The 11,027-nt window shown below is 53.5% G+C and overlaps 3 protein-coding genes and 1 non-coding gene across 4 annotated transcripts; 1 reads left to right on the forward strand and 3 right to left on the reverse strand.

Annotated features, from left to right (window-relative positions):
• The first annotated feature begins 1,989 nt into the window (after positions 1-1,989).
• Positions 1,990-2,076, forward strand: BDP81DRAFT_t39. The gene has a single exon. It is a non-coding gene; the product is annotated as a tRNA-Glu (tRNA).
• A 1,844-nt stretch (positions 2,077-3,920) lies between these two features.
• On the reverse strand, positions 3,921-6,161 carry BDP81DRAFT_309514 (uncharacterized protein; the record flags this gene model as incomplete). Its single annotated transcript, XM_060583553.1, has 1 exon — positions 3,921-6,161. One exon carries the CDS (start codon positions 6,159-6,161, stop codon positions 3,921-3,923), a length of 2,241 nt encoding a protein of 746 aa, XP_060450697.1.
• A 1,118-nt stretch (positions 6,162-7,279) lies between these two features.
• On the reverse strand, positions 7,280-9,157 carry BDP81DRAFT_402679 (ketol-acid reductoisomerase). Its single transcript, XM_060588855.1, has 5 exons — positions 8,821-9,157; positions 8,687-8,718; positions 8,345-8,623; positions 7,614-8,281; positions 7,280-7,545 (listed from the first exon to the last, which is right to left on the reverse strand). The coding sequence occupies exons 1-5, from the start codon at positions 9,029-9,031 to the stop codon at positions 7,518-7,520; spliced, it is 1,218 nt and encodes a 405-aa protein (XP_060450698.1). The 5' UTR covers positions 9,032-9,157; the 3' UTR covers positions 7,280-7,517.
• Positions 9,158-10,204: 1,047 nt separating this feature from the next.
• Positions 10,205-10,938, reverse strand: BDP81DRAFT_308607 (ubiquitin-conjugating enzyme; the record flags this gene model as incomplete). The annotated part of the gene is made up of 4 exons (XM_060583476.1): positions 10,205-10,357; positions 10,420-10,709; positions 10,777-10,846; positions 10,918-10,938. The coding sequence occupies 4 exons, from the start codon at positions 10,936-10,938 to the stop codon at positions 10,205-10,207; spliced, it is 534 nt and encodes a 177-aa protein (XP_060450699.1).
• Between the last annotated feature and the right edge of the window lie 89 nt (positions 10,939-11,027).

Consider the following 11,027-nt stretch of genomic DNA (forward strand, 5'->3'; position numbering starts at 1 on the left):
CCCGGGTTACCGCTGAAAGCTGGGTCAATCACATATCTGCTTCTGCTACTTCTACCAGCTTCCCCTATCGTCTGTTGGGAATCGTCTAACGTCGTCCAAGTACTGAAAGGAGCAACGCAGTAGCTTGAGGAATACAAGAACGATATGTTGAGCTCGTAAGTCCGCTTGCAAGGCATCATAGTCATCGTCTAAGAGTAGAATGCCTCGTAACACTACGGAATTCGAGGCTATAATGGGCTGCATGGGAATGCCTTGACGGCCACGGTGCCGCTGTTCGTTCTGTCAAAGGAGGATATCATCTATATGTGCTGGCCTCCGCTAGATGAATGTTTGACTCATTCACGGCAGATAAAGATAGGAGAAACTACGCTTAGCAGGAATCAAGTACGAGGTCCTGCAACGAAAACGGATCAAACGTGGTTGTGCGACTTTGTATGAATATTGCTGGATTTTGCAAAGATTTCAAGCCATTAAATATTGAATGTGTGACGTATGCTTCTACTTGCTGTGTTTAAGCAATGCCATGCCATCCATACCTCCTGAGTTCGACTCTAGCTGCTGCTCGTCCTATCAAACTTCTAGTACTACGATTGAGATCTTTCTACAACGTGTGCGTCGTGGCCTGGCATAGGAAAAAGCCCAAGGCCCAGCAGCATTCGATTGCTAAGCATTGCAGAGTTCGTGACAAGAAGCTCAGGACAGCTCGTCGCGGTAGAACTTCGTTCCAAAGGAATAGTCTCCATTTGGACCTGGCAAGTACAACACCTGCAAGAGATAATAGTCATAGATTCGCTACTTAGAAACCAAGAAGTTCCAAGCACTAACATTCGCTTTTCTTCTCTGGGTGAGTATTCAACTTGACTACATCAAGAGGAGGGAAGGGAATGTGCAAGTGAGTTGGGATAATTGATAGACCCCGGTATAGAGGAAAACTTTCCATGTTCGGTGACTGTTGAGATGAGGCAATCGTCACCGGAGAGTATGAACTGCCCTGTCTCGATACCAAATCACGTCTTGCGGTGAGAAGCAACTGATTCACGATGCAGAAGTTGAATATATAGTATTTGGAACTATGGTCGGATCTCTACTAAGATCGTCCAACTTCCAATATTCTCTCTTTTCCCACGCAGCATAGAGTCGCGGTGGATACGAGGTAATTCAAGTTCAGGCTTGAAGCACGTGGCCTAAGGTGGGCTAGTATGAACCTCCCAAGACTCAAGGCATTCGTAGGGATTTTGCGTCCCATAAGATGGTTTAAGATTCGCCACTGAAATGCCTCCATGTTGATCCCTCTGCTCTTCCGTAGCTTCAAATTATGCGGTGTCAGGCAACCGGCGCAAGAAACTCAGGTTCCGGCGTCCCATGAAGTATATCCATACGTCAGCCTATACGGTCTCTCGAAGTAGGCTTCTCGATCAAAGTGCCTGGTCCCGGGAACGCGGACAACTTGTTGCGTTCAACATGCCATGCGATCTGACTTCATCGCCGCATCATCTCCGGCTTTGAGAATGCCGAGGGACAGGGGGAAATATCACTGCGCATGCTTCTGTACAGGCAGGATAACGAAAATGAGGTTGATTGATGAATGAGGTAAGTTGTACCAGGCCTTTTGCTAACTGTCAATGCCTTCTGAGCCAATATTCTGGAGAAATATTTACTCTCTTGAAGCTTCTCCAAGCATCCCGAATGACTGAGCATGAGGCTTAGCATAGTGACCTTTGGTTTCCTTTACTCAATTAGGCACTCATCTCATTTCGCCTTCAACTCCTTTGCCTCGAAGTTAATTCGTTCTTTACGCGACTTAAGCATATCAGGCCCCATTAATACATGAACCTGATTGAAGAGACGCAAGTTTGAGATGTTTCCTAAGTGTCGTAGAACAGAAAATGTAGGTTTGGGGAAGAAAATTGCGACTGGTCTATGTAGAGGGTATGGTGGTGGAGCAGGTAGGGTACATAATTCAGTTTCTGACGTGAAAAGGCGTGAAAATCCGATATGGTGTAGTGGCCAACATGATGCCCTCTCATCTCTTTGAGAGGTTAGGCATAGCCCCGAGTTCGATTCTCGGTTTCGGAATCTTTCCTTTTTGCCCCTATTTTCCTTGTCAACATGACCTCCTCTGGTTTAATCAGCACTTGACGGGGTGCGCGAAGTGCATGCACGCCTCTGCAACCAGTTGAGAGTGTTTCTTTGACTATGTGTGACCAACCGAGGCCAGCCACTCTCACATCAAAAACAATTTAGTACCTCGTGGGTAGATGGATGAACATCTCTCTACGCAACGATTCAAAAGGTGTACGTACGTACGTACGTACGTACGTACAATAGCGCTTCTTTGCACATAACGGAGCCTGAATGAGCCATTTTCTTGGGGCAATATTGTACTACTCAGTCGTTACGACTGGATCTAGATGGAGTCAGATGTGAATATCATGGCTTTAGGAAAGCTTTTCGCGGCCTGCATATGTAGGTAGACCTAGTCCTGATCAACAACAAGAACCTCACTTGGTCATCAGATGGGCTTGTACTTACTAAGTAGATAGACCGGCAAATTAGATCACACAGTGTCGTCCTGTTCACTGCCTATACTTCAAACCTACCAACACCATCTCGGGCAACGGCATCCTTCCACACCGAAAACTCGCGGTTGGCACCCTTGTAGTCTTGACTGAAGTTACTCAACAGAAGGATCGCCCATTTCAAGACATCTACATCTGAAATGTATCTCAACCTAACGTAGACCCTATAGCGATTTGACTCCGACCCCATTAACAACCCCGGTTTTTCGCCCCGTCAACTTGACCACCTGTAGACAAAGCCGAATCAAAAGCCAAACATCTCACGTCTCGAAAAAAGATCAAAGGTGGCAGACAAACGACACACATACACACAACCGCCAATCTTTCATAGACAGTTTCGATTTCAGCTCATCTACCTATCAAAAGGTAAATCTCCACCCCCAACTCGCGACCATGACCCCAGACCCATTTCTTCGGGTACCAAGGCACATGAACATGGCACCAATCTCCAATCTGTCGTCATTCTCGCAACCTCGTCAACTGATCACCTCCCTCTCCTGAGGCAAAACGTCGTACAGACTTCACGTATCATAACAGACAGACACGCAGAGACCCAAAGCCGGCACCGCGAGCACCAGGCTCGACATTAGACAATTGCCAGAAAAAGACACATATCGCTTACATCCACACTCAAACTCACGTCCCACCTGCCCACACTGACGCACACACACGAGAGAGAGAGAGAGAGAGAGAGAGAGAGAGAGAGAGAGAGAGAGAGAGAGAGAGAGAGAGAGAGAGGAAAAGTTGAATATGTGCAATAAAAACTGAACATTATCAATTCAAAGAGTTATGGTAGAAGAAGGGGTGGTGTTGGTTCCAAACGAGACAAGTCGTAGCTCAAAACCTTTGAAGCAGAATGATCCAGAGCTCAACAGGTCCATGGCAACAAAAACGCCCCAACACGAAAGGGGGGTGGTATGGGAAACAAGACATAAACAAAACGCCACACCTTTCGTTTTCCCCTTGTGCCCTTTAATCATTTCAGGTCCGCGTCATGGGGGGGGAAGTGTGACGAATAAACAAAAGCCCTGTCATCCATAGCATGGAAAAAAAACCAAAGCAAAAAAGCCCGGGAAAACAGGACCCCCGTAGACGCCAGTTCGTTACGTCAATGCTGCTCTTCTTCTTCATCTGCTTCTTCTCCTCCCTCCTCAGACAATTGCTGTCTTTCACTCTCTCCACATCCGCCACTTTAATGCTTTGTTCCGTTCATCGTTTGGTTTCGTTCGTTTCGTAGGTAAATTTAAAAATTAAGAAAAGAAAAAAAAGAGAAACAGTCGGTATGGTAATTACCGACCAATCAAAAAGGAGGCCGTTTGTTCATCAAGACGACTGGGTCTTCTAGTCCCCACGTCCGCGGTAGTTGCCCATCTTCTCGATCGAGCTCATGATACCGCTCCGGGGCCCAAACTCGCTCATCGGTCTAGGTCTTGGAAGGCCCTTGGTCGCGGGACCGGCGCTGCCGTTACGCTCGTGAAGGGACCCACGCGCGGCAATCGATCCGGGCGCCTTAAGGCCCGAGCTGCGGCCGATGCTGCTGCGGAAGTTGTTCTCCGTGTGGCTTCTAACCGGGGGACCGGGCGTCCGCGAGGCAACGGGTGTCGGCGCGGGCTTGGGTGTCGGCGGCGGGGGCGCGGCGTTCTGGATCGCCATCATTTCCTCGGCGAGCTGGACCAGCTCGCCCTTCTCGACGCGCTCCTGGGCGAGGAGGTCGCGGAGCTCCGAGTTGTCTCTCTTGACCGACATGACGACGGCCTCGAGCCTGTGGGCGTCGGCGCTGAGCTCCTTGATGTGGGCCGAGTCGCGGACGGCCTGGGCCTTGAACTCCTCCTCGGCGGCGACCTGGGCAGGATCGACGCGGGTGATGGTGTTGTCGCGGCGGATTCTGTCGTTCTCCTCGGTGAGCTCCTCAATCTTGACCTCCAGCTCGCGCACCTTCTTCTCCCAGCGGGTCTCGTAGCTCTTCTTGAGCGCCGCAACCTTGGTCTCGTGCTTGCCTTTGTAGAGAGCGTGCAGCTCGCGGGCCACGCGCTCCACCGCAATCTCAACCTCCTTGGAGGTCGCGGCCGCACCGCCCCTGGGCGAGGAGGGCTTGTCGTCAGTGGACTTGCCGGCGCGGAAGCTAGCCAGCTTACTCTCGGCCTCTTGAGCCATAGTCTCGGCGGCCTCACGTCGTCCCTCACTCTCTGCAAGCTTGGATTCGAGCTCCTCGCGCTCCTGCTGTGTGTGGACAATCTCCTCCTTTACGCTGCGGAGGACCTTTTCCATCTCGCGACTGCTCTTCTCCCACATTTCCTTCTCTTCGGCCACTTGCTCTCGCATCGTCCGCTCTTCACGGGCCTGCTCCAAGCTCTCGCCGACTCGTTTTTCCGCATCGCCAACAGCCGTCTTCAGAGAAGTCACTTCGGCCTCCTTGCCAAGAAGCGATGCCTTGAGGCTGCTGATTTCGGACAGAAAATTCGACTTTAGACTCTCGAGTTCTCTAGGTGTAATGGTCGGGATGCTGCGGGGAGTAGGCAGCGCGGGAATGTCAAAGTCGAGGAGGTTCGACATTTGGCGGGCGGGAGTGGCATTAGGGTTTGCTCTGGAAGGTGAGGTGTTGCCCCGCCTGGACGGCGATTTGTGCGGGAACCGCTGGCTAGCCGTGAAATCCAACAGGTTGGTAGTGTTACCATCAGAGTCCTGTCCCGAATGTCGCCTCGGAGTCTCCTGCTGCTCGTGCACGGTCTCTGGCCTCCCTCGCGGGGTCATGCCGCCGATGCTCGCGTACTTTGTGGGAGACTGGCCGAGTTTCGCGAACATGGTCAGGTTGGGAACGGCGGAGAAGGTACTGAATGCGCTCATCATTGACTCGTCGGGATTGGCGAGACTGCTCTGGTCCTCGTAGCCCGCATGGCCCAAGTCGTGGTGCTCTGCCTCGCCCTCGCCCGCGCTCATTGTAGTCGTGTCGCCGCCAATGGTCTCGTCATTCTCCAGCTCCGTATCGTCGTCCTCAAAGATCTGGATGGCGTGCTTCAGACCCTCGTTGTCGCGCATGGCGTCCTCGAGACTGATTGTACGTTCGCGAGGCGGAGGAGAGACGGTCGGAGGAGAGATGGAACGTGACGAAGGCTCGGCGGACGGGTTGCTGACTCTGATAGGGAAGCGTTTGACCGCGTCGGGAGAGATTACTGTCTTGCGAAGCGGGCTCCGCGCTTGCTTTTCCGATGTCTCGGAGCCGGCGAGTAGCTTGAGCGGTGAGGGTGCGGTGCCAGACATGACGCGTGAGTGGCGCTGCGGCTTGATTGCCGTCGCCGGCGCAGAGGGCGGCGGCGACGGCGAGGAATCCGAGGGAGAAGGTGGCATGTTCTCCTGGTCTCGGGCGTTGTCGTCTACAGAGTGCGAAGAGGTGATTGTGGTGTTGGTTGTGGTTGTGGTGGTGGAGGAGCTGTCGCTGCCGCTCTCATTACCGCCGCTCGTGGTTGTCTCAGTGCGGGAGTGGACCACCTCGCAGTGCTCAAAGAAACCGCGGCTCGTTGCGTCTTCAGTCAGGGTCGTTGCAGTGTTCAGTCTTGATTCGTTTGTCGGTGACAACGGCGTCATTGTGCGCGAACTCCAAAAAGCTAGAAGTGGTTTCGTTTGGTTTGCAAGCGTTGGAAGCGCGGAAACTAAGGTGAGGTAAATCGTCAATTGATTGATATTTCGATAGGATGTCTAGCAAAACCCCATTTTGGGCTCGCTTGTGAGATGAAGGGGGTGCGAAGGGGCCCAGGCTTGTTTGCTGTTGACAGAGCAACGACTACCGAGAGGATGCACAGACAAAGGGGGTTGGTGGGGCTCAGGGTCGCTACAGCAAATTCACACACCGAGGGCCTTCACCGAGGTCACCGAGGTCACCGATGGCGCGCAAGGTGAGGCTGGCCTCTATTCTCGGGTAGCTCAAGTCGTCTTTTCTTGAAGATGCACGCAGCACGTTAGGGTGAAGCTTTCCAACTCCAGGGAACCTAATATAACACCCAAAATCATTTCAGCTATGACCCTCTCTCCAGCTAGACCTTGGAAGTTGCAGTGCCCTAGCTCCAACATTGCACGTTAGGCTTTCAGAGTTTCGGAAGGGCATTGCCTGTGCGATGCAGGAAACTGGTCAAATGGGACGCATGTAAAAGTGCAGCACAAAAGCGAGGGTCGAGATGAAGGTCATGAACTAGGCAAGGTAGATAATAGTATTTATACGTGTAAATCGGTGCCTTCATATCTAAGCAAGGATACTGCTCGTCTTGCACGACCGAACGCGCCATTAGCTAAAGAAAAGAGACCGCCTCATTTCCCACAGTGAAATGGGAAAGGGGAGTTAATTCCTTCCGTCCATCAAATGAAACTCACACGCGCATCTAATCGATAAGCATTCACCGTTAGGTACCGAGCTGTTCCTCGAGAATCGAACCTCAGCGAGCATCGGAGGCTGGAGTCCTGACCGTGGACTCAACATCACCATGAAACTTGGATGCGCATGCAACACCACACCGCCGCTGCATTGTCAGCAAATGTCCCCAAAGTATAAAAAAAACTACCGCTGGCGTGGGGGTGCCAATTTGGTTCTGGTCCAGCAGCAGCTAGCGCGATCTGTGAAAAGTATCAGCGGGCCTGACGAGTCAGTCCTAATTGGGTCCCTGCATGACCCGACATCTCCGGGAAGCAGGCACAGACATTTGCACAATCACGCAGTTGGTACAATTGACGAAAAAGACGAGATGAGTTGAAGCAATGTGTTCATGGACAGCAAAAGAAATGGTATTGAAGGATCCCAAAAGTCAAGATGCAAACTTTTGAACCAGGCCCAGATCCCCTAGAATCCGGTCGTATAAAGTACAAAAGTCCCCCGTCCCCGGCACAGTGGTTAGGAAATGGCCATTCCGAGTAAATTTTTTATCTTCTCCCAAAGCAAAAACGCCGAACCGCTTACTTCTGGTTCTCGGGACGCAGAGAGCTGTAGTAAAGATAGATGTTAGCCAGTGATCATCATGGTGAATAGAGTAAAGTGTTGTCAAAACGTACCGGACGGCTCTGCCGGCTCTCCAGATCTCAAGGTTGCGGATCTCCTCCATCTCAGCCTCGAACTTCTGGCGGTAGTCCTTCTGGGAGTTGTACTCCAGGGAGCGCTTGGTCTCGGAACCATCCTTGACGGCGTCGTACAGGCTGTTGAAGACGGGCTTAAGGGCGTCCTTGAACTTGGGGGACCAGTCGATGGCGCCGCGGCGGGCGGTGGTGGAGCAGGCCTCGTACATCCAGTCCATGCCGTTGGCACCGATCAGCGGGTACAGGGACTGGGTAGCCTCCTCGACGGTCTCGTTGAAAGCCTCGCTGGGGGAGTGGCCGCGCTCGCGGAGAACCTCGTACTGAGCGAGGAACATGCCGTGGATACCGCCCATGAGGCAGCCACGCTCGCCGTACAGGTCGGAGTAGACCTCCTTCTCGAAGGTGGTCTCGTAGAGGTAGCCGGAGCCGATGGCGACGCCGAGAGCCTGGGCCTTCTCCTTGGCCTTGCCAGTCACGTCCTGGAAGACGGCGAAGGAGGAGTTGATACCACGGCCTTCACGGAACAGGGAGCGGACGGTACGGCCAGAGCCCTTGGGGGCGACGAGGATGACGTCAATGTCCTTGGGGACGTCGACGTGGGTGACGTCCTTGAAGACGGGGGAGAAGCCGTGGGAGAAGTAGAGGGTCTGCATCGGAAGTCAGCTTTGAAGCTCCAATTGACCTATTCAATTGCGCGAGAAATGACGCACCTTGCCCTTGACGAGCTGGGGCTTGATGGCAGGCCAGGTCTCGGACTGAGCGGCGTCGGAGAGAAGGTTCATGACGATGGTACCGCGGGTGATGGCCTCATCGACATCGAACAGGTTCTTGCCGGGAACCCAGCCGTCCTGCTGGGCGTCCTTCCAGGACTGGCCGTTCTTTCGGACACCAATGATGACATTGAGGCCGTTGTCACGGAGGTTAAGACCCTGGCCGTGACCCTGGGAGCCGTAGCCGATGAGGGCGAGGGTGTCGTCCTTGAAGTACTCCTACAGACGATTGTCAGTTCCAATTGACTCCTTTCCAAGCATCCATGGTTGTTTGTGACTCACAAGAAGCTTCTCTTGGGGCCAGTCGGCACGCTCTGTGGCATCAACATCAGCAAATCTCTCCCTCTGGATTTCTCTGGCGAGTCATTCGCAAGGGGTAAAGCAAAGGACTCGTCAAATCTGATCGTTTTCCTTACCGTAGACGTCCTCCTTGTGGCCGGCGAAGTCCATGGTCTTGACACCGCGAGCCTGCTGCTGGGCAGGAGCGACGAAGGCCTTGTTGACCTGGGCAGAGGCGCGGACGAGCTGGCGGGCAGCAACGAAGGTGCGCTGCTGCGTGGCAGGCTTGGCCGCCAATTGGCGGGCCATTGGCGAACGAAGCGCCTTGGAGAAGCTGCGGGAGGCCATTGTGACTGTGTGTTGGGGGAGGGAGTGGAGAGGGTATCCGTACAAGTCAATTGTAAGGAAGAAGAAGGAAGAGATGGATGAAGGAAACAGAGTTTCACTGATGGGAAAAAGGCGTTTGGAATTGGGAAATTTTTTACTGGCGTAGAGACGGGCGAGCTGACCCCCGACTTCGGCCCAGCTTGGTCGTTGGTGGGTTAGCCTGCTGCGTCGTCCTGCTGCTGGCCTGTGCCCATGGTGGGGAAGATGTCTGGAAGCGTCCGGGGTTCGGTAGGGGGCTCTCCAAGTGGGAGAGCGGGTACTGGGGACTTTGGAGAAGGCAGGGAGTTTGCTGGGCCCAGCGGGTAACATCTACTTGGTCCGGTTCTCATTTGACAGCGGCCTTACCTAAGAACCTCGGGGAGCAATCAACGTTATTGCCGGCGAGGCGGGTGCTGTGGAGCAGGGGAGAGCCCACCACACCGACATCGTAGCCCAGTGGCCAGACAGGAGTCACACCAGATGGGCCGCAGGCGGAATCCCACCGACTACTGGGGCGCCGGCTACGGCCGTTTACCTATGCCTTCGGCCTCTCTTTACAGCTGCTGACCGGTCGCCGGCCCTGAGCTGCTGTGACTCCTCTCTCGAGGAGCTCTGACTCTTTCTTCCAACCTGCTTGTACGCAGTACGGGTACCATTATGGGGGAGTCAATCGGCCCGTTGATTGGCTTCCATTTTCCATGTTTGCTTCTTCTTCTTCTGCCGTGACACGGCAACGCTGTTTGCATTCCAGCTACCTTACGTAGTATGCTTCTACGATCTCTCGAAGCTCACCACTTCTTCCCACTAGTCACTACACCTCCGTCTCCCACTTGACTTCCGCTCTTCAGAGCGCATCAACGACCCCTCCTGTGCTGCGCTCTCGCTAGTGCTACCTCTAAACTGGGCTCGATGTCTTGCCATAATATCCTCGAGCTCTTGTAATTTGTAATCTTGTCTCCCCAAACGCCTGACGACGATGCTTGCTTTTGATGCCCACCGACCCCTCAGATGCGCACTGCACCCTTCTGCGAACCATCGGCCTGCCCGTCCGTCTCTGGTATCAAATCCGGGCTGGCCTCTTGTCTCGCCAAAGAGTTATGTCGTTGGAGAAAATTCAGCAGCGAGAAGGAAGCGATCCCCTTGCTGTTGTAGACCCTATTTCAACACACGGTCGTAACTCTGTCCTTTGACAGTGCCACCGCCCATCGCGGTCCGGACGTTGCGCTTGAATCCCTCACGGTTGAGTCTAAGATCTTCGGCGGCCTCCTTGTTCAGAGGATCAGAGGCGTTCGGCTCGAGGAACAAGAACTGCAAAAAAGGTCGGTCAGCCGGCGCCCACCCACAGCCGTGCTTACTACTCTTGAACATACCTGGAGTCCGACAATGACCGCATTCAAGTTAAGGACGGGCTTCCAGTCTTCGCGAAGAATGTTCAGGCACACCTTGCCCTCCAGGTCGATATTAGGGTGGTAGATCTTCTCCTTGCATCGGACTTTCGGCGGCTCGTGGGGGAAGTTTTGGTTGATGTCGAATGTGAAGGTGAATCGGCCGGTCCGGTACATGCCCTCATCGGGCTCGATCGTAAGCGTGAAGTGGAGAATGTCGTCGGCGTCAGGGAAGTCGGTCTTCATCGTTGAACCGAGAGAGAGTTCCGAGAGATCTATTAGCGAGCGTCAGCAGCGAGATCGTGGTTTTTTTTTCTCCTTGGCTGGCTGAGGGGTTCAGACCTTTCTGCACACGAAGTTGCGCGGCAGTCACCTTCTTCTTCTTGCCACCCGCAGCGTCGGCATTTTCAGCCTTCTGCTGCTCCTTCTTCTGTAAGAGACGTCAGTAGTCTTCTTTGCCGAGAGGTTCCGGTGATCTCTTACCATAGACCAAATCTTTAGCATCTTGTCCGATCTCTGGCGGGGTGTCTGCTGGGAGGAGTTGGCGGGGCACTCTGTGGGAATGGCGAGGTGTAAAACAAAGGCACGCACAC

Source organism: Colletotrichum phormii (genome assembly GCF_030913505.1).
Source record: "Colletotrichum phormii strain CBS 102054 chromosome Unknown BDP81scaffold_2, whole genome shotgun sequence".
In the NCBI taxonomy this organism is placed as follows: Eukaryota; Fungi; Ascomycota; class Sordariomycetes; order Glomerellales; family Glomerellaceae; genus Colletotrichum; species Colletotrichum phormii.

Coding starts and splice junctions, on each gene's coding strand:
- BDP81DRAFT_402679 (XM_060588855.1), bottom strand. CDS start 9,031: ATGGCCTCCCGCAGCTTCTCCAAGGCGCTTCGTTCGCCAATGGCCCGC. Junction 8,624..8,686: donor GGCCCCAAGAGAAGCTTCTT/GTGAGTCACAAA, acceptor AATCGTCTGTAG/GAGTACTTCAAGGACGACAC. Junction 7,546..7,613: donor AGAGCCGGCAGAGCCGTCCG/GTACGTTTTGAC, acceptor TCTTTACTACAG/CTCTCTGCGTCCCGAGAACC.